The sequence below is a fragment of the Monomorium pharaonis genome, unplaced genomic scaffold (assembly GCF_013373865.1).
Source record: "Monomorium pharaonis isolate MP-MQ-018 unplaced genomic scaffold, ASM1337386v2 scaffold_40, whole genome shotgun sequence".
Lineage (NCBI taxonomy): Eukaryota > Metazoa > Arthropoda > Insecta > Hymenoptera > Formicidae > Monomorium > Monomorium pharaonis.
Window position 1 is genome coordinate 2,483 of NW_023415692.1, and position 27,967 is coordinate 30,449.

At 45.0% G+C, this 27,967-nt stretch overlaps 1 protein-coding gene and 1 long non-coding RNA gene across 2 annotated transcripts; one reads left to right on the forward strand and one right to left on the reverse strand.

Moving 5' to 3' along the window:
* Positions 1–11,755: 11,755 nt before the first annotated feature.
* On the reverse strand, positions 11,756–12,730 carry LOC118648366. The gene has a single exon (XM_036294699.1). The coding sequence runs from the start codon at positions 12,728–12,730 to the stop codon at positions 11,756–11,758; it is 975 nt and encodes a 324-aa protein (XP_036150592.1).
* A 3,416-nt stretch (positions 12,731–16,146) lies between these two features.
* LOC118648367 lies at positions 16,147–23,911 on the forward strand. Its single transcript, XR_004965261.1, has 2 exons — positions 16,147–16,775; positions 16,873–23,911. It is a non-coding gene; the product is annotated as an uncharacterized LOC118648367 (long non-coding RNA).
* The last annotated feature ends 4,056 nt before the right edge of the window (positions 23,912–27,967 follow it).

A 27,967-nucleotide genomic window follows, 5' to 3' on the forward strand; every position in this document is an offset into this window, starting at 1 on the left:
CTACTTCGCGTATAATCGCCCGTACAGTTCCACTATCGAAGATCTCTGGGTATGTGAGTAACCACCTACCTCTAATCGCGTTTCCAATACGGCGGAGTTCGGTGAACTCTCCATTACGATTGTTCTCGATATCGTTAAATTCGATACGCGTGTATCGGGCAATGCTGCGGATGCGCTCGAAGATAAATCCAGATAAATCCGGAATACGAATCTCGATAAGGTAGTTTCGCGCAAGGCTATTTACCTCAGGTATTTAGCGTCTTTATAAAAGTTTAGTCTAAAGGTTCATTTACCGAGAGAGTTTTTACGCGCTTGGACCGGCCGTGTGGTACTCTCGAAATTGTGGGTCCTCGAGTTGTTTAGGCTACACCGCAGGATTAACGAACTCCCGGCGTCGAGCTAAGTCGAAAACGTCTCGTGAAAATATTTCTAAACACAGGCGCGCGGGCGGTGGTTCTCCCGTGAGACTGTGGAGCCAAAGCATGCGTATAATAATAGCTAATAAAGTGAACGTAAAAAAGCGGCGGGGAAGGGGGGAGGGTCCGCGGTATAGGGCAGGTGGCCTTTCGGCCCTCCACGAGAGGCACACTCCTCTCTCTCTAGCTGCCCGAAAACCAAACTGGTGCCTTCGCCTGCGGGCCCCAGCGAGAGCAAAGAGTCCTCCTCCTTGCCCTCCTCTCACCATATTTCGAAGTGGCTTTTGTCTGCCCGGCCGGAGCGACAAAAAATAACGCGCTGCGAGGAGAGATCGTGGGCTTCTCTCGAACTAGAACTTAAAACGTTCTTTAACCTTTGAGTGGTATCCTGAGAGAGAGAACACTCGAGACGGACGGGGGACCCTTCGTTATCGAGAACGGCGGCGGGCGTCGTCGGTCGCGTCGCGCCGCGCCGGTAAGGGAAACGCTCACGAAACTGAAAGCTTATTTCAAACATAAAGATCAATGTTAAGGCCTACGCGTATTTCTATCGCGCGTTTTAGCTTCGAGCGAATATCCGCTCGTTAATAATTATCGGAGGAGTGTTAATAATAAGTTTTTCTAAAATTGCTGAGTTCGATATCGTTATTTAAGGTAATCCTACGGTATTTCGAGGCCTTACGTCGGTATATTCACCGTTGCCTCGAGCAGGTCGCATTGGGTACACAAGGATATAATCGCGAGAGACTCGGGGGCGCGCACGTGTGTCAGGGCACGTTGCATTATATGATATAAGACCCGCGCGCTCGCCTGCATAAAGCGCAAGCCGCCGCTCGGACAGTCAGCTCGCACGCTGCCGAGAGCGTTCATGGAATATATACGGCGCCACATTACCGTCAGCGCCCGACTTCCTCCGCTCCTCGTTCTCTCTCTCTCCTTCGTAGCACGATGCCTCGTGCTCGGGATAATTTTAGCTCTAAGATCGCGACGTAAAATATCGCGCGCGGACCGCGGACGTTATAATTCCTCGCGCCCACGCGAGACGAAATATGTTTTCCCCATTGAGTTATTACATTCGACACGTTTCGTATCCGCGACGTGAAACTTACGTTCGTCCGCGGGCGTAAAAGTCCGCGGTGTAAAATCGAGCGCTCGCACGCGAGCCTCGGCGCCGCGGACGAGAGGGCTGACGTATCGTTGATCCCGGAGCGACACACGCGCTTACGTAAACCTCGTCGCGCGCCATCGTGAGCTCCCCGGGCACGCGCGCCCGGAGCCGTGAGATTCTTATCGCCGCCCGTGTTACATCCATTTATTTAACGCCGAGCGCTAAACTTTCCCGCGCGTACGCGCACGTTCCGATAGCGCGAATCACGTGTGGCGCTGAAACGCTCGCTCGCTCGCTCGCGACGACGACGACGACGACGTAGCCTTGTTTTATCGCCGCGAGATATGATTTCTGATAAAAGCGCCCGGTTTCTTCGACGCGATCTTCAATGTCTTGTACAATTTCATATTTTTTATCGACGAAAAATAGTCCCGCGAGAGAGTTCGAACGCGAGGGATGCGTTCGCGGGTCGAGTTGGGGGAGAAAGAGAACGAAGGGGAGGGAGAGGGAGAAGAAGAGTGATCGGCGAACGGAGATGGCCCTTAAGTCCCCGCTTCCCGCCCACGCGGCCAGACAGAATAAAACTACTCGAGAACGGTCGTAAGTACCGAGGAAGTACGCGCTCGTGCCGCTCTCGAGGAGAAATGGCGAACGCGTGGGGAGGAATCGGGCGAGGGCGAGGATGAGCGAGCGAGCGAGAGAGCGAGGGAGAGAGCAGAACGAGAATGAGAACCGTGACGATAGAACCTCGGGGCAACCGCGGGCAAGGGAGAGAGGATGAAGAAGAGCGCGGCGTGGCGGCTACGCCACGTAACGCTGTTTTACAGCTTCTTCGGTCCAGTTGTTGCGTTAATGTCCTCATATACCCCGGCGTGGGCGAGACCGATCCGCGACACGGCCGGACATTACTTCGCGTGCCACGCAATTGCGTGCGAAGGGCCCCAAGTCGCGATTTACGAGGCGACAGGCATAAGGACGGACGGAGGTGAGAGAGCCATTTATTCCGGGACAGCATCCCCTCCGGCCGATGATGATGCGGAACGTATACACGGAACTTTCTAAAGCGATTCGATATATCGCGTGGCGCGTGTATTTTTTGATTTTTACTTTTAATTTCCCTTCCCTTTCCCCTCCCTCCTCGTTCACGATACGTAAGTAACTAGTCTACGTCGAGTCGGGGAAAGTAAATTCTTTAATGCGAGGCCGGATATTCGGGGTCTCTCCTTTGGATCCGGCTGGGCTCTGCCAACGCGCGCGCTGCAACCTGCCGTGGGCCGTTCCGAGTTCTCTCGCCCACGCGCCGGTACTTAGCGGCAGTCCTGCTGCTGCAAAGACGGTTATTAACGATTATTACGTTCCGGCTATTCGTCGATGAAAAAGCTGCGTCGAACATCGACGGACGGACGGACGGACGGACGGTCCGCGCGAGCCGTTTGCGGCGAGCGCGGAGATTCGAGCGCGGCGACGAGAGAGATTTATTCTCCGGCGCGGCGAAATAAATAAAGCTTCGAGTTTATACGCGAGAGAGGCAAGCGACGGGGGAGACTGATGGCTAATTACCGAGACTTTACGCAGCTAGAGGAGAGGGTGATTACCCGCGGGACGCGTACGTATCGCCTAAACGGATTGTAAATTTCACCGGAGCCGACCCCGCGTGACCCTCTACCGGATACGTTCTTAATTTTATGCTTACCTTTGGTACCTTCGATGTGCCTGCGAATATAGGCGTATTAATAATTTAGTATGCGATGCGTGGCAGGTAGGGATGGCACGTAAATTATCTGACGCGGCCGTTGCGGCCGGATTTATGGGACGATTTCTGCGCACGTTTATTCCTTACGTAGAAATCTATCTTTGGTTCCCTCCTCTTCTCCCTTCCCCCCCTCTGCGTATTTGAATATTAATTTCTCTGGATAATTAACATTATAATAAGCATACCCATCACATCATCTCGCATATGTTTTTCTAAGTTTTGTTGTACATCTCTATGCTGAAATTTATCATAATATATGTAATCGCCTTAGCATACATCATCCTGCATTATCCATGCTACTTTAATTTTAAATGCATGAGATTCTTTATTGATTATTTACAGAAATTTAACACCAAGCTATTATAGTAGTAAATATGTAGAATTGGTGCGTGTGTTCGTGAGGCGGATGAGGAACTCGACGAAGGAAACTTTCCTTCGAGATCAGGTATCCCGAGCGCCTGGCTTCTCCCTGTCTCTCGACAGAATCGCTCGGTGGTGAAACACGGCAGGGACGCCGCGCGCGTCCCGTGTTTTCCGCCCCCATCCACCCTTTGTTTCCATAAATCACGACCCGGCGGAGTTCCGTCGGGAATGGGCAGGTGCTCCCGCACCCACTGTCACGCACCGTGCATCCGTGCCCGCAACTCTCTTCCTCCCCCACCTTCACCTCGTCCTTTCGAATCCTGCCTCCTCCGGTCTCTTCCTTCCCTCGGCATCTCTCGCCTGCGCCCGTTTCTCCTTTAAGTGCTTTTTTATGTGGTTTCGCCGTTTTCTCTCGACTTGTATTTTTTTCCTCCCGTTTCGCCCAACGGCGTCCCCCCTCCCCCCGCCCCCTCTCTGCCGTTCCCGTCTCCCATCGCGCGCCTTTACTTTTAGGCTTCCCGGCGTAATTACCGCGTCTTGCGGTTTGCTAGCGGTTTGTCGGTGGGACCTACAGGTGGTCCCTGTGGAAACCGTTCTAGGTAATATTCGGGGAACACGAGACAGTGCCACCCTTTCGTCTTTGCTGGCCGCGGCTAATGTCTCGGAACCGCTCCGCGAAAATTTGCGATAACCGACTATCACCTGCAGTCGAATCACTTCTCAGAAGTGTCCACTGCGGTTTTCAATCATTCAAGCGTGCGGAATGAAACGGGAGCATAAATGATTAAAAAAGTACTAAACTTTTGCAAATGTTACATGTTCAATGAATCCGGAAGATATATTAAAGAGAGTAGATTATTTAAATTTTTTTAATAATAATACATTTTTAACAATAAAGTAAGTATTACGCAAATAAAACGAGCAAATTTCAAGTGTTAAAATATTCCTAGAAAAAATCCATATTTTTTATCTTTTTTTCGTGGTTTATGAGTGCACACAATTTTAAACACAATTTTATTATACTTAGCATTTGCTCATTTTATTTGATTTATTTACACTTATTTTATTTGTTGTTAATATGTATATGAGTTATTTTTTATATTAATACTCAGCAATGAAATTGTATTTTTTTATCATTAATTCATATAACAGCTTAAAATTTATTTTTATCAGGATACACGACTATACATATCTAACTGCTCGACTTGTTTAACGAATCATTTTACTTCTATGCCAATATAATTGGCATTTCAACACGTTGGCGAGTTGAAGTATTTCGATTCGTATCGGTACCCGTTACATTCTCGGTGCATTCGTCGCACCTGAGTCGACCGACTGCATTTCGTTCGAACGCAGAACGCATGAACAGGTGGCATCGATTACCGTGGCATGTGCTCCGAAACTTCCGCGATTTTTTACCTCGGGGAGGTAATAAGGGTACACGCACGTAATCCAACACGCGCGCGTAAATATAGCACCGCCAGAGTAATCTCGTCGAGGAACGAGGGGCTGGTCGATTTACGTCGAGAAAGGGACGCTCGTGTTTGGTTCACGTCCAGTTCGATACGATGGTTTAATACTGGGAATAAAGATATTGATAAAGTGTGCGATGAACACCGCAGAATTTTACGATTTTTACGGGCAGGTATTCCATTCGCTCGTGACCGTAGATGGAAATCGCACGATGGAATGCATTCTATGGTGCGCCATTCGCGCATCGTTATTTTGTGATGCAGTCACCAACTCTTTTACATAAGCTTATACTGTGCATTGGCTCTCATATATTCATGGTAAAAGAAAAATTGCAAAAGGGACTGTGGCAAAGGAAACTGTAACGTAAAAGTCAAGCAATCTCCGATTTACATAAAATAGAATTAAGTTTATTACTTTAATTCACAAAAGTTAAGAGAAAATACAAAAAAATTTTTAACATCCATTCAGAGCTTATCTTAATTTGCACTTTATAACCAGATAATGTCTTAGATATACAAATGGAAATTCTACAAAATTTTCCTACACAGCACAGAACTTAGTATGCAATTTTTTGGGGGAAAAAAAATTTTTTTAACGTACTGTTACACAGTGCGAAAAAGGTATCACATATTAGACTGAGAAGTAGTGCCAGACGTACTATTACCTTAAAAATTACTTCAGTGCGAATCAGATTGCTACATTCAAGTGGGCGGACAGACATCACGTTCCCAACGGCTGTCTGCACCTTTTCGTTGCGAACGTGTCTAAAACGCGTGAAAGATCGGGAGCCTACTACTCGACGCGCGGATATCACGAAGGCGTATCGAGGGAAGGGGGTGCCGATCCGGCGGCGGGTAACCTCGATACACAAAGAAAGAGCGTTTCTACTCGCGAGTCATCGGCGAGGCCCCGACGGACGTGCAGACGCGATGCACTTTGACTTTTACGCCGAAATAAACGTTTTATAATGATGCTGCAGTATCTCGGGGGGGGAACTCGTTTCGTCCATTAGTCGACGGTGCACCTGTAGCGTGAAGCGAGTGTGGGGGTGTGCGCTCCGAGAAAGGGTTGGATTGCCGGGGATCGACCCTCTAATTTGTACTTCCCGAGGCGGACCTCTCCTCGGTTCAGGCCCGCTCGGGGTCAAAGCTTCAAATATAGCTCTTTAGCTACCTCCGACCGGATGTGGTCCGTAAAAAAGATAAATTATATCTCTGGAGAATAATATAATTCTGTTGCTTATATAATAGTAATTTAAAATATGAAACTATTACTATTGTCATTATTTATGTTATTTTATTATTGCACACTATGCGTTAAATACTCTCTGGACTAATGTCTTTTTTTTTTACGCGTGAATTTGTTTTGATAATTCAAAGGGCCCGGTTTTTTCGAAAAGTGCAGTGAAAATTTCGCTAATCAGCCTTCTCTCCAGCGGTAACTTTGCTGCGTTCTCTCGCGAGGGAAGTCCGGTGGCGATAACCTCGTGATACACACGGCCGCGGTCGCGCGGCGGTTAACGATTTCATACTTCGGCCACGCATCTTTCGTGCCACGTGAAAACCCGTATCGGTGAAGGGGAAAGACACACACCGTGATCTTACTCTTCCCGTTCTTCGCCGTTGCGTCGCGCGGCGCGGCGAGGGGGAATTAAATTCGCAAAAGAATTCCGAAATTTATCGTCGCGATCGTATTTACTGCTCGACCGGTATGAATATTCAGCCGGTTTTATTTTACTGTGCTCGCCGCTTCCTCGTGCACGACCGGGTCAAGGGTTAATGAAACTCGCCGAAAAAAAAAAAATGCAAATAAGATGCCCCGCCGCAGCGAACGTCGACGCTATTTGCGCTTTTCTCTCTCTGTCTTTCTCTCTTCCCCACTCGTCGCGGCGTCATCAGCCCTCGAAAGCGCTCGTCCACGTTGCATTGCAGGCCGATAAAAATATCCGCAAATTAGAGGCCCCGCCACGCTCGACGAATCTGCCCGGCAACCTTTCACGTGGGTCTCGGCGGTACACGGCGCGGTCGCGTAATGACCCAATGTACTTTCTACAAAATTTTTATACGGACGAAATATGCCGGTGCTTCGTTTCTCGAAATAACAGATTGTCGGACGATTGAATAAAATTGCAATCCGCTTTTTTTTTTTAATTAATAATTTATATTATACGTGATAGTGACATACGAATGTATGGCCGTTGATGGTCGAGATTGGAAAATCTCGTTGGTGAGATCTTTTATTTTAAAGTGTGTTAGTGATTAGAGATAATTAGATAATCATCACTTTTTCATGATAAACGATCGAATGATTTCATGGCCACAAAGTCTTATCATCGGCACGATTATTTTTCCTTAGAATTATGAGTATGTACAACTAACGAGGGAAAGAAGATCGAGAAGTTATTCGCTTAATATTATCGCAACTGGGATTTATACAACGTGCTGCGCACGCTCGTCAATTTACGCACGCACGTGTGTACCGGGAGAAAGCAGGTGCGTATAACACGACACGTTCTTGGCGAGTGCCATCTGGTAAGGTGGCGTTTCCGCGACCGGAAGCAGGATGTAAAACGATGCTAATTGATAAGTAGCGAAATCGTCGAGTTGAGCGCGCAAGAGGCGGTCAATTTTCAACGGACAAACGCGACTAATTTATTCGTGCAAATAGGGGCAGTTCGCGTGAGAATTTACTGAAAAAACCTGGGAATTGCACTTGAAAAATTACTCGCGATTAAATTTTTTTTTTTTTGCGAAATCTAACCAACTTACCAATTTATTATAAATGTTAATAAAATATATCCAAGTTAGTTGGCGTATCGTATGAGATATATTTCGGTGGCAATCGTACATTGTACACTTAAATTTGGCAAATACCATTCAAACATTCTGCCGAAATGTTTATATAAGTTCGAAGTCGATCGTAAAATTCTATTTTGCTGTTGCGCGGTGGCGGGTTTTTAAAAAATATTCTTTTGTCTATGCTGTAGTGTAGATCGTGAAAGTGACTATACCGCGGATACGAGGGGAGAGAAACATTTGGAAAGTTATATTGCGCGACTATAGACGCGCGATCGGTGATTTACGTTGCTAATAAAGTTCTCCGAATTAACATAATACTCGACCGACCATTCAGCTCGTAGTCGCTTTCCCGCATTTAACTCCGCAATAATATGACGTGATTTATTGTCACGCCCAATCGAGTCCATTTCAGAGAATTTCTCCAAATGGCGGTTATCTCAAAGCCTTCTCGAACCCTTAAGGTTACTTTAAGCAAACACTAGCCTCTTTCTAATAAATCTATTTAATCCTACGCAATTGTGTCCGGTACGATTCGTTAGTTTATATACAGGAGAATTTCTTTTTTTGTATATTAGTTTCTTTAGGGTGATGAAAAGTCCAGACCAAATGGAACCACCGCTTCTACTTTCCGAGTCACGTAGATAATGTAACATAATTTGTGTCTGGACGTTGCAACGTGTAAATGCTGTAAATTAGATGACTTCTGTTATCAGGTGTAGGGGTGTCAATTATCTTGTTTTATTTATATATATTACACTGAAAAAAAAATGTTAGGTTGACTAAATTTTTCAACTAAATTAAATTTTGTCTATTTAAGTATTTATATTAAGTATTTATATTTTAAGTATTTAGATTATTTCAATTAACTAGATAAATACTTGAATTGTGAAATTTGTGCATTTAAGTTAAAAGCAGAAATTTTTGAATTGACAAAATTTTAATTTAGTTGGAAAATTTTGTCAAATTAACAATATTTTTTTCTCAGTGTAGTTCAAATATAACACTAAACTATATTATTCAATTGTCCGCGAAAAAATTACCAATCGAGTTGCAGCCAGAATGTGTGGATACTAGTTGTCATTTTGTTTGCATGATAAATTCCGAAGAAATAATTTAATGCATTAAAATTTTATCTACCGCGAAAAATCATCGTCGTCAGGACGAATCGTCAACTACTGTACAATCTTCACGAGCGTGAAATTAATAAAATCCATTGCAAGTCCGCCCACTTCTCACTTCCTTCTACGGTCGAAATCACACTTAACGAAATAAATAAAGTGTCGCCCGTAAAATAACAATTAAACGGATGATATACGGCCGGCGAGGGTTGAAAGTCGCCGCTCGAGGCATATTGGTGCAACATCGTTACGATATTCTGTTCGGCGAGGTAGAGCGTATTACCCAGCGCATTAATATCGAAGCATTCTTCGGTGGCTTATTCCATGATCCAAAATTTAATCCCACGATTTACCTGCCGATGCGGCTTTTGGCGCGCCGCGCGCCGCTAAAAGTTCCGCGCCTTTAATATCGCGCATAAAACGCGCGAAAGAATTTATACTTCCCCTTTCGCCATATTTATTTGACACCGTCTTAAAAGGGTTTCCTCGACTCTTGGAAACGCCACGGTATTCTCACTACACGGGTGTTATACCTGGTACATTTAATGGACATGCTGTTTTGTTTCCACCGTCGCGCGGCGGTGGAAGAGGGACGACGACGACGGCATATACCAGGAGAAGAACAAGGTGGAACGAGCAGGAATGAAATAAGTAGCGGTAAGAAAATCGGCGTTGGACTTTCAGCTCACCGGCCGCCGGGTTAATTAGGCGTAATTAAATCCACGAAGGTCCGCTCGCATCTGCTCCCGTGTCTGGCAAAATAATGGAAACCCCGCTGCGCTTATGGGTCGCGAACAACATATTGCGCGATCTTGATTCCATGGTGATTCTGTACCTGTTAGATATCGTTAGACGTACGTGTTAGAGAGGCGAATGAAGCAGGCAAAAATATATCTTGATTTTTTTTTATAATGCGAAAAAAAAACTTTGTATTTCGATATTTGAAAATATAGTTTTCTGGAGCATACAAATTTAAATAACTACTTGCAATCTATAAAGAAATGTTAAGTATGCTAGATATTTGTAGGATGTTTATTCCTCTTCGCGTTTACAAGAAATATTTTCTTCTATATTCGCGTTAGTATTTTTTCTTAAATTTTTTTTCACGTAAACACACACACACACACACGAAAACGCACGTAAATTTATTTACATTGCGGAGAGAGAATTATAATTTTAAAAAAATTAAAATGACGGATGAGCATCTTGCGTATATCCATCCGGACGTAGTACAACTTCCTGTGTGGTATCCAATTACTATGATTTTCTGAGTAATAAGTCGCCGAGAGGTCATCTCGCATTTCCGCATTTCACCGTTGATAATTACGGGATATGCCGTGTAATAGATGGCTAATCGATAGTAATATTGCCGACGATACCATCATAATTACTTTTAACTAATTCGTTTAATGCAGAACAAATTATCTTTGGCGATTACATAAGACTTCATTGATAATATAGAATTATTTTTTCGAAATCGATTTTTCATTATTTACGTGCAATCTTTTTTTTTGTAATTTAGCGTGTTAGGATAGGTGTGTCCGTGCAGGAGTGTGATCCGCGAAATTACGAGGCAGACGATTTGCGAGTATAGAAAAGAACTTTATTCGAATTCGCGGTACATCTGACGCGACGTGTAGGTCCGAATCGTTCGGTATCCGCTAGACGACCCGCCGTGAACCTTTTTGTTTTTTCGTCCTCTCCGCACTTATCCCTACCTGGGATTCCGTCCTTGATTTCTTATTATGGTTCGTTGCCCGATTTCAACTAACGTTGTTCTTCGTTTACGCGGCTTTGTCAATCTTTCGCGCGCTTAAAATCGGGCAACGACCTGCCGGTTTGCGGGCGTGTGGCGACGCGATCGCCACAGTACCCCCCTGCCAGTGCTGTAGCACGATAAAGTCTTCCGTGCGTCTATGCTAGTATATTTCGCATTCTGAGTTTCCCGCGTCAATTACAAAATACTCGGAGACTAATACAATATAATAAATAATGTACTATGAATATAAATGCAGTACGGGCGGTCGTGTGACTAATATAATATATCTAATAACAATTAATAAGAATGAATGTAAGTAAATAAGAATAAGTGATGGCTCGAATTGCCTATATATAATATATCCGGTTTTCCTTCGTCTGGTAAATTAAGATATCACACTAAGCAAAAGTCGTAATTTACAATCATTTTCCTACAGAGCGGACGATTCGTTTTTATAATTTTACAACCATTTATAAAGATTTTACTACATTTTACGCGTACATCGTTTCCTTAACTCGCGCCTACTTGCAGCCGATCTGGGAAGTGCACTCTCCTGCCCGATCTCGTTCTGACCGTCGCTCGCCTCTGTAACGATCGCTCGGTCTCAGCCGCTCTCTCGTCCTTGGCTCCTTCATCGCTCCTTGGCCTAGCTTCTCCTGCTTGATCTGTTTTGTTTTCTAGAAATAAATAGGCTGGCTTTAATCGGTCAATCGTGACTGTGGTTGATTTATCACCAACGCGTATGACAAAATCCTTGTCATTCCTTTTTATGACTTCGAACGGGCCGTCGTACGGTGGCTGCAGGATGTTTTTCGGCCCATCATGCCGGACAAAGACCTGCTCTGCTGTTCCCAGGTCCTTGAACACGAACGGGCGCCTCTCCCCGTGGCACGCCCCGCGGACCGGGCGTAACTCGTCGAACCGACGACGCAATTCCCTGATGAAATTCGCGTCGTCGATCGGTTCTTCAGCTGCTCGTTGACACAGGAACTGCCCCGGGAGCCGGAGCGTTTCCCCGTGCCGACGACTCAGCGCACGGCGGATCACAACGTCTAGCATCCGGCCCGAATCTCCAATGGTACCAACACAGATTATTGCTGGCATGACCTCGACCTCGCGAACGCGACCGCGAACGCTGCCGTCCCCGAAACTCGCCACGGCCTCGCTCCGGCTGCCCGATAGCCTCGATGGACCTCCGAAGGGCCGCTATCTGTTCCGTCATCTCTTGCTGCAGCGACAACCTCATCTGTGTTAGTTGGAGGTTGATCTTTGCCTGAAACGCGGCCGCGCCATCCGTCTCAATCACACGCGTCACCGACGGCGTTGCAGCCTCCGCTATCTGGAGGGCCGGGGCGCGGACCGCTCCCGCAATCGCATCCGCGATGTCCGCGAGCTGGTCCAGGGTGTCGGTCGCTCTTGCCACCAAATGTGGCTGCAAATACGAAGGCAATCGGCTAAGCCATACGGTTCGCAGCACGCTGTCCCCGACCGCGGCTCCCGCGAGACTTCGGAGGTGCCGTAAAAATTGCGACGGTTTACGGTCACCGATCTCCTCGTGCTCCAACAGCCTGCGTGTCTTGTGTTCTTGTGACAGGCTTAAACGCTTGGTCAATTCGCGCTTCAAAGTGTCGTACGCGCCTTCCCCGGGCGGGTTCATTATTACGTCGCGTACCTCAGCCATATAAGTTGGTCCTAATGCGGTAAGCGCATAACCGAACTTCGTCGCGTCAGTGGTTATTCCGGCAGCATGGAAGCTCCGGTCTAATATGCTGAACCAGAGTTCAGGGTCGTTTGGAGTGAACTCCGGCATTCGCATCCCGACTCTGTTCACCTCCGCTCCGTGAATTAAAGGCACCGACTGACCGGCCATGGTCGATGCTACCGCTACCTGCTGTGGCTCGAGCGGCTGGACCAACATTTCGTTGTCGCGCATCAAAGGCATCTCTTCTTAACGTTCTTGTAACACTCGTCACAAACACCTTGTCCACGGAAATAAAAAACAGAACGCGGAGAAAAAGCAAATGAGCGTTTATTTCTCGCGCCGACGGATCACGTCGGGGTCACCACTTTAGCGTGTTAGGATAGGTGTGTCCGTGCAGGAGTGTGATCCGCGAAATTACGAGGCAGACGATTTGCGAGTATAGAAAAGAACTTTATTCGAATTCGCGGTACATCTGACGCGACGTGTAGGTCCGAATCGTTCGGTATCCGCTAGACGACCCGCCGTGAACCTTTTTGTTTTTTCGTCCTCTCCGCACTTATCCCTACCTGGGATTCCGTCCTTGATTTCTTATTATGGTTCGTTGCCCGATTTCAACTAACGTTGTTCTTCGTTTACGCGGCTTTGTCAATCTTTCGCGCGCTTAAAATCGGGCAACGACCTGCCGGTTTGCGGGCGTGTGGCGACGCGATCGCCACAGTAAAATTGATCAGAAATATAATAGATAACATGTCGATTAAAAAATAAATAAAATGCGATTAATTTTGTTAATACATAAGACATTTTGAAATTGAGAAAAAATTTTGTATGCGCAGTACTTTCGTTTGTTAAAAGAATTCACTAAAATGTGAAATTTTCGATCTTTTCTTATCTTGCTGTTCAACTTACAGAATTTGGCAAATTATATAAAGCAAACGGAATCGAGGGACTAGAGGCGGACCATTAGCTGGAAAACAATCTTATATTAAATATATCGTAGCAACTATTGAAAACAAATTGTATTAACATAAAGATGTAAAGATTTAAACAATCGAATTCTATCGGATATAAATTTATAAAACCACGTGTCATTTCTAATTTTTTGCAATCACTTAAACATAATTAAACTAATCGGACGTTTAGTAGTGTTTACTTCAAGCATGTATTCGCGTATGTAAAAAAATATTTTTTAGCATCGCAGTTTAATATAAAAATGTAGGTAATAAAACGAAATTAACTTTGGTTTTATTACCTACATCTTTATTAAACTGCGATGCTAAAAAATATTTTACCGTACGTCAACGTTGTCGCAAATTATCGCGATTGTTCTTACTCCCGTAGCCATCCTGCTGTTCGCGCCGCTTCCGTTCGGCGTGCGCGTAGAGAGTGGTCCCGCCAATTAAAAAGGAACACACGCGGAATCCCTCTGGGTTTCTCCGTCTCTTTGATCGCCGACCGACGGCGCAGAAAATTAATTCGGCAAATTACGCGGCGCGGATAAGCGGGCGAGTGCCGGGCGGCTCGGCGGGGTCACGCGGGGCTTCCCCACGATTCGAATCGCCGCGCGATGCCGTGTCAGCGGCTCTCGCGTATACGCATATATGCGAGCCTTTAACGATATGGAACGCTGGAAGGTTGCGCCGCATAACCGTCGGCTATCCGAGAGTGCTCGAGTAACATTCCGAACATCCCACGAATGGTCACGCGATATTCCTCGGGGTCCTGAACATTCGTTTCTATAAGACGGTTGCATTATCCCGGAATCCGCCCGACGAATCGTCCTTTCCCACGAAGGATCCTTTCTCGCCCCCTTCATTCTCCGTCCTTTCCCCTCTCTCTTTCTCGCTCCTACCTTCTTTGACCGTGGCGCGGGGTGCCCCTGCCGAAAAGAATTCGCGTGTGCATAACTCGCGTCCTCCGATTAATTATCCGGTGTCTAATTACCGCAATAATTATGAGCACGCAAGACGAGCAATAAAATGTAATCGTGCATATGGATCCAGCTGCGAGAGTCGCGATTTATGTCTCTCGATTCGAGTAAGGATTGCGGAATAACAAACAGCCAGATCTCCGGAGCTTATCTCCATATTTAGCAGTTTTTAATAAAAATTTGAAATGCTTGATGTTGTACAACAAAACATTGCATATTAGAACGTTGCATATTAGAATGTTGAAAATTAGAAATGCTAAAAACATGCACATATCGATCGAATATTGTTTTCTTTATTCTTTGAAGTTTTACATTTGCAAAGTATTAATAACTTTTGGTAGAATTAAATGGAAAATGTGTCGTTATTCTATATAATTCTTTTTTTAACAAATATTCTTTTGAATATTTATTGGCACAGTTTCGGTTACGCGCGCTGCGGCAACTCGGAGGTTGGGGGGGAAAAATTACCGGAGCACGTGTAGTAAGATTTTGTAGGGAAGCTGGACGGACTCGTAAAGCATTCACCTGGAAAGCACAAACCCCGCGGCTCCGAAAAAGAGAGAATCGAGGATCCTTCGGCTTTTTGAGCGAGCATAATTTTCAGCGGCATCGGCCTTTTCGTTGACGGGCAAAGCACCATAAATAAATGCCGTTTTTACGGCTGCCAAATTGGGCATTTAAAGTACATTCGGGCTTTTACTGGCCGTAGGGAACGCGCGTCTTCTACGCTGTGACCCCTCTTCGACGGGAGCGTATCAACCTCTGGCGCCACCGAAACGAGGATTCCAATCCGCAAAAAGACAATCGCGAGTATCGTTCGATCCAAACTTTTCGTTTCTCTACATCGCGTTTTACCGTTAAGTGCAAGAACTTGTTTCGCCTAAATCATTCGGATTCGACTTTACGTCGTGAGATTGGCCCTTTTCGATTTTGTCGATTTTGTGATTTTACGTTCGATGCTTAGTGTAATCACCGCGTTCTTCCCTTCGTTCTTTTAATATCTATATAAATCTCTCACGCTGAAGGAATATTTGATTGTATCTTTGCAAGGAATATTTAGCTCCCGAGTTGGCTCATTGCACGATCATATACATCGCAACTCTCGGATGCGTCATTTGCCGGGGAATAACCACTTTCCGGCGGACGAAATAATACCCGTGACGCATTGGCCTGCGTCGCATCGAGATCGAAATCATCGAGATTTCCGTGGAGAATGAAACGGTGTCTCCCTTGCGGCACGAACGACGGTCGCAAATTTCAAGCTGCTTGAAGACTATTTTCGCGGCGTCACTCTCGATAATTTCTTGATCGAGATGCAAATCGGGGACTCGCATTAAACGCCAGAGGTCTGTCGGTTCGCGCGCGCCTAGCGTCTATATTAAATATAATAAAAAGCTGCCGTAGAGATAATAAGATGCTTTACGTTACATTATAAACGCCGAGATTGCCCTCGCAGCGAGAAAATTGCCCGCTCTCTTGTTCGGCGGGAACGTCGCCGGTTATATGCACGCTCGTACCTCGGGCTCTGTCTTTTCTTCTTGCGCGTCCAAACGTAAAACGCGTTCGATGCAGCACCTTGCGGTATTCCCCCTATCGATGCGCCCATGAAATGCCTCGCGGGGAAAATTACGAGTGCTTAAACCAGACCGCTTGTCGTTTGCCATCGCCTAGGATGGAAAACGAGGGTAACAACCTGTGAGATCTAATCTCGTCCGCTTTTAATGATCGACAAGACACGATCGTTTACGGAACGAGAGAGAGATAGAGGATGCGAGTGGCGCGTGCATTCCGATCTGCATCTCAAATGATCCGATCGTCATCCTGCGCTTACATTCTAATGAAATGTTGTACGCGCGTTCGCCCGTAATGACGCGTTTCTCGGAGTTTCGCGGAGTGGAGGAAAGGGGATGCGACCGCGGAAAAATCGGCGTGTGCGTGCGATCGAGCGCAATCGGCGACCGAGAGAGTGAATTGCCGATGAGGCGGATAATGACGGGCGCGCGGATGGACGGACGGACGGACGATCCGGGATCGTGCGGGCGCCTTCGGGAGAAGAAGCCACGGCGACGTGGAAGGTGCGCGGCGGGCCGCCGCGCGTTCGACCGCGCGGCGGCCACCGGCTCTCTCGTTTGATGCGCCACGAATGAAAGATAATCGCCGCGCTCCGGGCGACGAAGGCGTCCACGCTCGGCGAGCGAGGCACACGCTCCGGCCACGCTCCGTCATCCCCACCCGCGCCTTCGGGCACCTTCGCAGCGTTCGTTCGTTTGATGGCCTTGTTTGGCAGCGAGAACGAAGTAACGCGATCGATGAAATCAGATTCTTCGGCCTTTTTGTGTGATTCACTTTACGCGCCAGGTTGATAAGATTGAATTTTTTTTTTTTTTTTTACACAGAAATGTATAGTTTAATAATACTTCTAATTAATATATCAATTTTTTTTTTATCTTTTCAGTGGGACATCGCTGATTCAGCAGATCGGTGAGTCAAGTACATTTCATATACAATTCTTTACTGGATCAGCTCTGCCTTTCGATAAGAAATTTATCTTATCGATGCGCAAATTTTGCCGTAAGTCCCGCTTAAGAAATTCAAGCTGTGCGTTATGAAAACTAATTTGATCGCGGCTGCACGAGTCACTTTCCGGTAACGCACTTGGGCTGTTAGGGCGCTCATTACCCCTGCGCTAATATACGGTCTCTTGATTTTAATGTCCCTGCCCGTTGGTAACTTTACGATTTCTTCGTTTTCGTCGGACTTTATGCGTGTTACGGGTGCGTCGTTGTCTTACCGGTTCGTTAGCGACAGGTTCCACCTTGCGTCTTTTCGCCCGCGAAAGAGAAAGAGGCGAATTATCTCGCTCGTCGCCACATCTGCTTCTGTCTCATTCGTTAAGATTTCGCGCTGTACAACCGTCATACCATAGATTTCAGCGAATATTTTCATTACCTTTATTATCGTGCATCTCGACTCGAGCAAATAATCGAAAACGCTCCAAGGCAATTTCCTTGAAATTTATATAGCAATATTATAAATCAAACATGTGTTATAGTAAAAGAAAAAAAAACTTTAATGTTGCCGTCAATAGAGTGAAATTTTTTGTTTTCAGTGTGTGTGTGAGGTAAACAAAAATTGTTTTAGAAAAAAAATATTTTATCTGTATATTTGCCATTTATTATTTACGAGAATCTATTGCTTTACGATTTTGTTGATTAACTGGAGTTTTTTTATTGCTACGTTTATAAAATGATGTGATGCTTTTTTAATATTAATTTATAGCTATTAATTATACAGGCCGCGTTCTTTAGCCATCACGGTTTTATATATGCAAGAATTTTATGGCACGAAAGATTACGTTGAGAATATTCCGGCGAAACAACAAACTCCGTTATGTTTACGTGTTTTGGTTGTAACATGCGCGTTTTTTTTTTTTGCGCGTGCAGCCGCCTCGAGGAGATTACGCGAGTCCTCATTTCGCCACGCGCGGTTTCGAGGAATATTTTACTCCCTACCTTAATCTCGGCAAGTCACGTTTTACCACCATTTACCCGCGTGATTTCATACGCAATTTTTCGTTCGCTCGAAGGCAAACATATCGGAATCTCAATTCGATACGCGATAAATCGCCCTCTTCATTTCGCATGTATAAACAAGGATGACATTCGATATCGCGATGTCAATTAACAGGACAAAGGCCGGATAATTGCGAGTAACTCGCGAGAAGGAGCCAGAGAGTATCTCGCCGTTACGTTGTGACGCTGGCGCCCGATCGAGACGTTTCTTCTTCTTTTTTTTTTTTTTCGCGAAGAGATTTACTGCACGCCACGGTGGACGAACCCGTGCAGGAGAAACCCGGCGGCCACAACGTGCGTGTCCAGCCTCTACGGGGCGACCCGGTCGTTACGACTTCACGCTGACTTTTGCACGCACAAACTTGCGGGGCCACGAGCGTTCGTGCAAATGAAACGTGCAACGCCACAAGTCGCCTCGCTCGGGCGAGGCGGAGAAGGAGAGCAGGCAGGCAGGCAGGCAGGCGGCAAAACGGAGCGAGTACGAGTTGCCTCGAGCTGATCCAGTAAAATTGCGTAGGCAGATTACTCGAGTTGTTACCCCTGCCCATTACTCGCGCGCGCGTAGCACTTCGAACGGTCGACCGACCAGAAATCAAGGCTCGATCGCGAGATTCCTCGGCTTTCACTCGGCGTCCCTGGACGATAGTAATTTCTTTCCGATCGGTTCCCCCGTTCGAGGGCACCGAATATTTTGATTACCGTACGCCCCGTTCCCCGTAATGAAACGTTTGCGATCGCGCGATGTGAACAAGTTTGCGCGAGGAATGCTCGAGGAATGCTCGTTACACGATGTTGGGTATAATCAGTTTGTTATTTTTCAACATTTCTCTCTTATCGAGAGTGCAGATGATACGGTTACCGTGATAAACGTGATTAACGAGCTGATATTTTTGCAATCGTACAACTGCTTTTCAGTCGAACGTTTTTATTGCCAGGCTGTTGTTGGGAGAGACAGCGGCGCGGCCCAACCGCGAGTTGTTGCTTGCCCGTCGGTCTTGCATGCGTTTCGTAACGCACCGCACGCTCTCGCTCGCCCGCAAATCCCCCGAAAATATCGCAACTCACGTTTCAGGAAAACGTGATCGAGAAACGCGCGCTTTCTCCCAACAGGTGGTCCCAGCTTTGCAAAGCGCGGCTGCGACGGCTTTCCCGGGTTTGCCCCTCGACACGGGGGTCCATACCGCTCCGAGAGACTTTTATCCTTTGTAATCTCGGCGAGGCGGCATCCTCCGGGATTAAGAGTAGGCTCCGGTCGAGATCGTGCTGACGCCGGGCACGCGCTGCATGCTGCGAAATAACGGTACCGGAGCACCGCTCGGACCGCCCGTCCGAGATTTTAAATCTCTCCTTCCCCCCTTCCCCCCCCCACCCCCCGCTACGTTGGCATAACCGCGCGCCGTATGGCGACCAGCAAAAGCGGAAAGAGACGAGGGAGGAATTCCGCCGCGCCTCCTCGGAACAGATTGTCATCTGCAGGTGGACCAGCGCGGCATGACGCTGGTGAAAAAGTGGCGCGGCGGTTAATCGCCGCGGCGAATTCGCGGAAGAAGTCGCACGATCTCGAGAGAAAATCTCGGGTTAGCGAAGATTGCTCTTGAACAAAAGCGGCATGGATGCTTCTTAGGTGGATTTTAGCTGGCTTCTGCATAGGAATTTTACATTCCTTCTGACATTCTCGGTTTTCGCAGCTTTTTTGAAACTTTCGAAATTCTTTTCGTCAAATTTGTTTAGAACGTGGAAAGATGAGGGAAAGAAGATTTCTTGTGTTTATTGTGCTTTCGCGGATCACAAGTAGAACTGATGTACAAATGCTTCACCCATCATTAAATTTTTGAACCAAGTTAAACATTTTAATGACCATCTTATCGATAAAGTTTTATAATAAGTACTCTGCCACCTATTTCATACGCAGATAATAAAACTTAACGAAGAGTTTACAATCTTGTTAATTAAAAATTACCACGTATAAATAATTTTCGTTTCAGACTTTTTTTTAATACTCGTGCGATAACTCAAGTGATGAGGAACAAACAGGTTGCGCGCCCGTATAATGTCCCGCGGCGAAAATTTCGCTTAATTTACGAGAAATTGCATGTTTTCTTTTTTAATTAGCGGCCTTACGCAAGCGTCAATGCGTGTCATTCGCGATAATTAAACGTAATTGCCGAATTACACTGTTGATCAGCGCCGATTTAAAGGACACGTGTTTAATTGCGATCCAGGTGCTGCTACAGCGTTTTATTGCAGAAGAATCGTTGATTTTTTTTTTCAAAATTATTTAATGGTTTATTTTTATGGCTCATAACTATTTGTGCATAAATTAATCTATAAATTAGTTTAACTAATTTAAATATTGACTGAAAAAATAACTTAATAAAATGTAAATTATATAAATAATTCCAACTTGGAGTTATCTGGTTAATTCTTGAAGTGAAGTTTTTTGATTTCTATTGAAAAGTTTAGACCCGTAAAGCCGCTGCGTGTTTCGACCCACTTTGGGCTCGATAAATCTTGACCGCATTGTGGGATCTGCCTGCCAGGGCGCGACGAACGGTGTATCTTGATGGGTGCAATTATCCAAGGACGAACGAGGAAGCGGCAGGTGATCCTTGCCCGTAGAAGGTATTAGCAGATATACCGATTTCGTCAGGCCTGTCTCGAGACCGGTAAAAACCTAAACTAGCAAATGCCTAGGATCTTAGGATGTCGGCCGACGTTTGTACCTCTCGCCGATCCATCTGCGCCATTTTCGGCAGGTGAAACGGAATATCGCGAAATGCGAGAGGAGAAAAAGGATTCGGCCATTCGTAGTCGACGGACCGAGACGAATTTCGCGGCGAGACTCTCTAGCGGGGGTTTCGTCCAAACCGCAGGTCCAGGTCAATATATTTTTTTGGCGTTTGATAGGTTTAAATAGAGGAATAGGATAGAGGTGGTTTTGGCAATTTCGCCGAAATGCTAATCTCACGCGAAAATGATCGAAAAGGTAAACTAGTAATTTTTATATTTATTTTAACGTCTTCGTTCTTTTTCACGTTTCGTATTTTAGACGTCGAACGTAGCGCACGAAATGCATTCGTATTTATATCCATGATAAAAAAATAATAAGGATGGATGAGGAAATCGGTTATAAATTGGTTACATTATAATTGTGTGTATGTGCGCGCGCGCGTGTGTGTAAGTGTGTGTATGACAGATGAATAACATGTAGCATCGAGTGTCAAATAAATATTATCACGAGCATTCACGTTAATTCGTGCCGCTGCCACTTTATCAGCATGCTTTACGAGCTCACCGCCGACTGGACTAGTTACACTAGTCGGTTTGTTCCTATCGCATGTGGAACTGGAGCAGGTACACGCTCAGTCGCGAATGCTTTATATATTATAGCGGCAAGTGCCCCATTAAGGATAATTCTTGAAACTAGCTCTCTGCATACTCTCGCGTTGTTGCGTGCCCGCGATCCTCCCATTATTGGCGGATCGTCCGCGGGACGTTAAATGAATCAGCAGCCAACGACCGTTTGACGTTTCGTATCCGCGTCTCTGGCAGACCCGACGGGGATTTCGCGGGGATTACGTCTCTCGGCCCTCGGGGTACCAATTTTAGCTCTTTACGCGCCCCGGTGTCATTATACGGAATACATTGCGCCGCGCGAAATCTTAATTGGCAATTACGATAATGCGGCTGCTCTAATTTGTTGCAAATTGCTTCGAGGTTACTGAGAGACCGATCTATTTCGAACACTTCAACAGGCCTGCCATTTATCTCTCGCAACAAAAATCGCACGTACACGTATCAGCTGCACATTTGATACATCAGCAATTTATTTCCTTTCTTTTTCTTTTTTCAATTATTTAATTTTGTTTCACTCTACCTCGGAATCGTCTGAAGTGAAATTGTCTAAAATGTTTTCATGCGATGCGCTCGCGAGTACGAATCATGAAAGCGCAGGTACTACACAGCCGGAACATTTGTGAGAATCACGCTGTAATGGGACGACAAAGAGGCACGTCAGAATAATTGCCGTTCTTGCCTCTTACATTGCCCTACCTTTCATCCGCTATCGGGCGGATCGCCGCGCGTGAATACTTTGTAAGTGGTCTGTGGCGGAATTAAAGGAGACTCGCGTTAGTACCAATAATTTACACGCTGTGCGGGTCTCTTTACGGCGGGTGCGACGAGGAAAAAAAAACGAGAGGAACGACGGCGCGCAATCTCTCTTAACGTTCAGTTACAAATTACATTACCTTGGCAAATGGGCTATTACGCGAATTCTCAATCTAGTTCCGCGTCTCAATTATTTGCACGGGCAGGTTCGCGGCTTCTGGAAGGTTGTTCCCCGACCGGGCGAATATAAACGCCTTTCAATCTGTTTGCACTTTTCTTACGGGCGCATCATGGATAGCCGCCTTTTTAATTTTACGTAATCAACGTGACGGTGCAATCTCGCGACGATGCAGCGGACGTTTCGCTGTCTGCGGAGAAGGCATTTCAATAACAATCGCGAGAAAAAGTCCTCGCGGCTCTCTCGCCTTCCTCTCCTTCGATTTCTTTCCTTCTTTCTTTTTGTTTCTTCGTCAGGTGACGATAGTCACCGCGTGACTGTCTCAAAATGAATCGTACCGTGAAATCGCGAAGGATTACGCTTGCAATTTTTGATTTGCAAAATTGTTCACACTTTCTTTCCTTTCGGTTGACAAACGCAGAAACGCAGACTTTTTCGTTATTTGAAAACTATTCTAACACACACAGATTGCATTACGTCAGCAAATAGTCCATTACGTAGTTATTGACTCCAGTTTGCGTGCGCGGACGCATTTATTATAAAAGATTAGCGGTAGCTCAAGGTTCTTTTCCCGGGATTTTGTTACATAAGTATCAACGAGAATAGAATCAAATACACAACCGTACTTATTGTGCGTGAAATTTTAAGAACAGAATACTCCAAATGTCTTCAAGAAACGTTATATTTTTGGTATACAGAGTTTTCCGGAAATATAAGTAGAATATTACGCGCATTGTATACTCTGCAAAACGTTTAAGAAAAACATACTATACATTATTCATTCGCGCTTAAAATGATTCGCTTCCGGATTTTATCGCGCGTATTCTTATTGATCCTAAACATGTTCTCGAGGCTACCTCCTTCGGTCTGTTCGTTCATTCGTTCGTTCGTCCGTTCGTTCCGACGTCAATTACGATCGTGTTAAGTGTGCCATTACGCAATTATATTCTAATGTACTTTTATTACGCGCGGATAGTCTGCTAACATTCAAAACGTTTCGTTCGACGATTTCTGCCTGGTCCCGCAGGCAAGCGAACTTTTTTTCAATATCTCGAACTCACACCTGCCGTCCGCCTGATGAGTCTGAACTCTTAGCTGAGCCCTCAAGGACTAGGAATAGTCACGACTTTTTTTGCACCGTCGGCCAATACGTTTTGCAGGCTCCTGAGTGTCATCTGCGCGGAATCTTAATTCATTTCTATCCGCCTTGTCGTCCGCCGGGGGACCGAATGATCGAACGGCGGTCGTGACTACCATTTTTTTTCTCGCAACACGTTCTCTTTAGAATTTACATTGCTTTTATTATAATATTTCTCGTTTATACGGATTTTCTTCTGCGTGTGTGCGATTTAAAGGGACGAGCCTTCTATCTGATGTAGTCATTATTGTGTAGATTTGGGGTTTATCAAATTATCATTACTATTATAAAATATAAAGGAGACGTAGACTCACGTCGACCTTGCGTTTACACGAAAAAACGTCGGCAACAATGACTGACGATAATCATTTTCTTCAGACTGGACTGTCGATTCTTGCCTGCAGACTGATCGTTCGTCCCAAAAACATTCCCTTTTTTTTCCAAGACCTTCCGAGGTTTCGTTGCAAAAGATCGGCGATAGATTTAATACGAAAAAGAGATGCTAGTCCACGCGAGATGGCCAACACCCGCTGCGAGGGAACGGGGCCGCCTCGGCGTATCGTCTCCCGCAGCGTCGGGACGCTCCGAAAACAATTTCCCCGTCACGCGGAAATAGTTCGGTCTTCGCCACGAGTTGCCTGGGACTGCCAACTCCGAGGCACGTGCCCCGAGCGATTTCCACGTGCTGCCTGCGGACGACCGCTTTTTTTCTGCCTACGTATATTTTCGACCGTCATCCGGCTTTCTATGAATAGATTACCAGGCGGATACGCGGATCTTACGTAACCGTCCACGTGTGAGGGCTCTATTGTCTCTAAAAGTTTTTTTTTTTACATACGAGTATTGCAATATTTTATCGCAACGTATAAAGATTACACTTGAAGTTGCATATTATTTTCGGATTATTTAATTAATCGAAGAAATGTTTAAATTTTCAGAATAAAGCGATTAGTTTTCTGATGTATGTACCATGTATATAATGTAAACTGTTTTACATCGTAATCTGTATTTATGTAAACAACATCTGAATCAGAGAGATTCCATGTATTCCATTTTTTATTTTTATTGTGACATTTCTTGATTTTATCAATGCTAAAGTTATATACCAACATAATTTTATAATTCAATTACTTTTTCTGTATCGAGTTATACAATAATAATTTACATTGCTTGTACGAACTACAAAAAGATTCGTGTAAGCATAACGTAAACAACATGTATAGATAATCCATATAATCTTGAAATTTATAATGTAATTGACTCGCGTCTACGCTCATCATAGTATGATGAGCTCAATTATTACGATTGAAAATTTAAGTTATTGTACATTAAAATTTGCGACACACATACACACACACATACACACACACAAAGAACTGTGCAATTCGATACTTAACTTCTTAGCTTTTTAATTTTTTTCTAATTAGAAATATACTTTTATTTGAACGCAAATATTCAATTTTATTAAGTTTACGAAAGATCTCTCGTATAACCGGATTTGAAAATGTAATATCAATACATGTATAATTAAAATAGATTTGTCAGTGTATGAATAGAGACGTTACGCTTGAAGTTTTGCATGAAGCAGCTGTTCACACTTACCAATTATTTTGACCGATTCAGCTACATAACTATTACGGCCAAAAGATATTATCAATCAAAGTATTAAAATTCTCGAAAAACTCATCACATTTTATTACGATGCAGGCTTCTAATATGTATGCATGACAAATTCATTTTGATTTTCGTCTCTTGTTCTTGTTTACGTTTCCGGCTCACCACTCGGCGGGTGGCGCGCGATGCGCGTTTTTTTTGCTTGCGTTATCTAGTCACGTCGCGGCCATTATCCCCGTCGCAAGTTTCGGAATCGCGCGCGATCGGTTCGCGTTGTTCCCATGATTTTCTAACATCGAAAGTGAATCCCGCGTACGAGCGAACGTTGAGAGTGCCGTATCGAACGACAAGCGTAAAATATTGTGGTATACAGTCGCGATTTATCTTTAATCGGTCTTTAGTCGCTCGTAAGCGTCGGACGCCACTTTGTCCTGTGAATTCCTTTTCTCGTTAAATACTCCATTTGTCGAGACCTATTGCTTGCCCCATTTCAATCGCCTGATCTGTGTCACGAGGGCGAACCTTGAAACATAAGAACGAGCCTCGGATCAATTGGTATTTAGTCGCGACGCTCGGATTTTCGGAAGGTTCGCTTCATCGTGATGACGTCACGCGTCGGGCGAGCCGCGCGAGCCGCGTGAAGTTGGCGGCGCGTGATCCGGGACTCGCGGCTGGACGTGTCGCGGCGAACTTCACGCTGATTCTCGCGGCAGTGATGGACAATGGGACGTCGCGTCTCGCCGTTGTTTGTTTACCCTCTCCAAGTGCGTCGCGCCTGAAAGTTTTGGAATCTTTGAACGCGGCTCAAATTGAAGATTAAAAGGATCGCGTTGTCGCGTCTGCTACGTTTATCGCGTGGACAATCGCGTTGTTGACCGTACACGCGGTGAAAATGAGGATTTCCGTGCGTCTGTCGGGAGTGACGTGCGAGAATGACGGGCGTTTATTCTGCTGCTTTGTGCAATCACGCACGGTCCTCTTCGGGGAAACCTACGTCCGGAGCGAGTTGCTGAAGCGACGATGCAGCGGACGAGATCGCGGCGATCCAGGGTGAAGAAGAGCGTCGTCGATTAGTAAGTAAATCAAATTTGTATACTTGGCGACGACAGTCGATTTATATTAAAAGGAAATTTTTCGTATTGTTTCTGAAAATAGTGGGATTACATTTTGTATTTTGTATTTTTGATTTCTATTTTTGATATTTTAAATATCCGTGTTGCGAATTTCTACACTGAAAAGAAGGTTATAATAATCCAGCTTTGGTTAAAGTTACTCAGCGCCCTGGTGAAATAGTTTCAACTAAACGTAAGGTAAATATAACAAAATAATATAATTATAACAAAATGTTACCATTACTACCAAATGTTTTGTTAATATTATTATAAATTTTGTTATTATTACTATATTTATTTATAACAACCAAATATTTCAACGATATCATTACTAAATAATTTTACAAATTTACCAAGGATTTTTTTTCAGTGTAGGAGAATTTTTTGTTTACTATTGAAATTTTGAAATCTCGGAGAATTTGTTTATTTTATCCTGGGAAATTATAGATTTTTATAGGATTCATTAATACTCAGTTAAAACTTTTAAATTAAAATTCGCTATCATGAACATTTTGTTGTAATTATTAAGCTGAAACGATTTCATTAAGGTTTTGGGTAACTTTGAACAAGATTGGATTATTATAACCAAACCTTTTCTTCGGTGTAGCATTCCTCGTTTATCAGCTCTGTTTTCATAATATTCGGAAAATAAATCCTCGTTGAGATAACGATGCTGTTTGTCGTGCGACGGTATATTTACGTCTACATCGGTGGCAATGGCTTTCCGTCGCTGATTATCTTCTACTCGTGGATCACGCGGAAGGCGCCACGGCGTACGGCTCCGTCAAAGTTTTCCATGTCGTGGCGCAAACATTCCCGACAACTCGCTCGTCACGTCTGTTTACCGAATGACGAGTGGGACGGCTGACTTTCGTTTGATTTCGATCTCGATCCCGAAGGCGAGCGCGAACGGAAAAATAATTATCTCGTATATTCCGATTCGTCCGAGTCAACAATTCCTTCTTGACAATAAAAGATAACCGCCTCGGGTGACACAGCTCGAAGAGGCGATAATTTATAAGGATACCTTCTCATATGGGGGGGGGGAGGGGGGTGTCCCAACTTCAATATTAATGGCTGCTCCCCGACCCGGCCGAGATTAATAGTAGACGGTCAAGATCGATTCTGCTTGTACTACGTTCTCTAGAGCGTGCTAGCGCGGTACAGGATGCAAAGTAACTGCGGCTGACCGACCGACGTCGCGTGTAGCGTTTGAACGTCGGTGATTTTCGGGACGATGATTGACGGGCAGCTGGTCTCTCGTATAACTTCATCGATTACTCGACGAGATTGCCGGCCGCGCGCCGATCTAACGTGCCGGGTCCGATCGCGCGCGGCTGCGGTAGGAAAAAGAATTTTCGGTTTCACAACACCGAGACCCCGTCGGCGATCGCTTTTAGGAACTTTGATGGTGTGACGCCATTACTCTTGGTCACACGTGCCTTGTGTAATTTAACACGGGTCGATAGAAAGTGCCGTTTTATGTTACGTAATTCGGAGTTGGCCTCGTGAAATATATTTTTTATACGTGTCAATTTGCAGGATGTGTACTCGAATTTTGTAAAAGATTTTTCTGAAAATTTCCCATTTTTTTCAGGAATTTTTTTTATTCTAGGTGATATTATACAATTTTAACTTTAAAATAACTTTTTAAAATTGATAAATAAAATACAATTTTCAATGATGAAAAAGAAATTTCCTGAAAATTGCAAGTTTTCTGAATTTTTTCGATAACAAGCACCTTGATTCATTTCTTTATTTTATTCCTTAATTCAAAGCTGGACGAATTATTATAAATTCGTGTCAATAAATGCATTGGCGAGAAA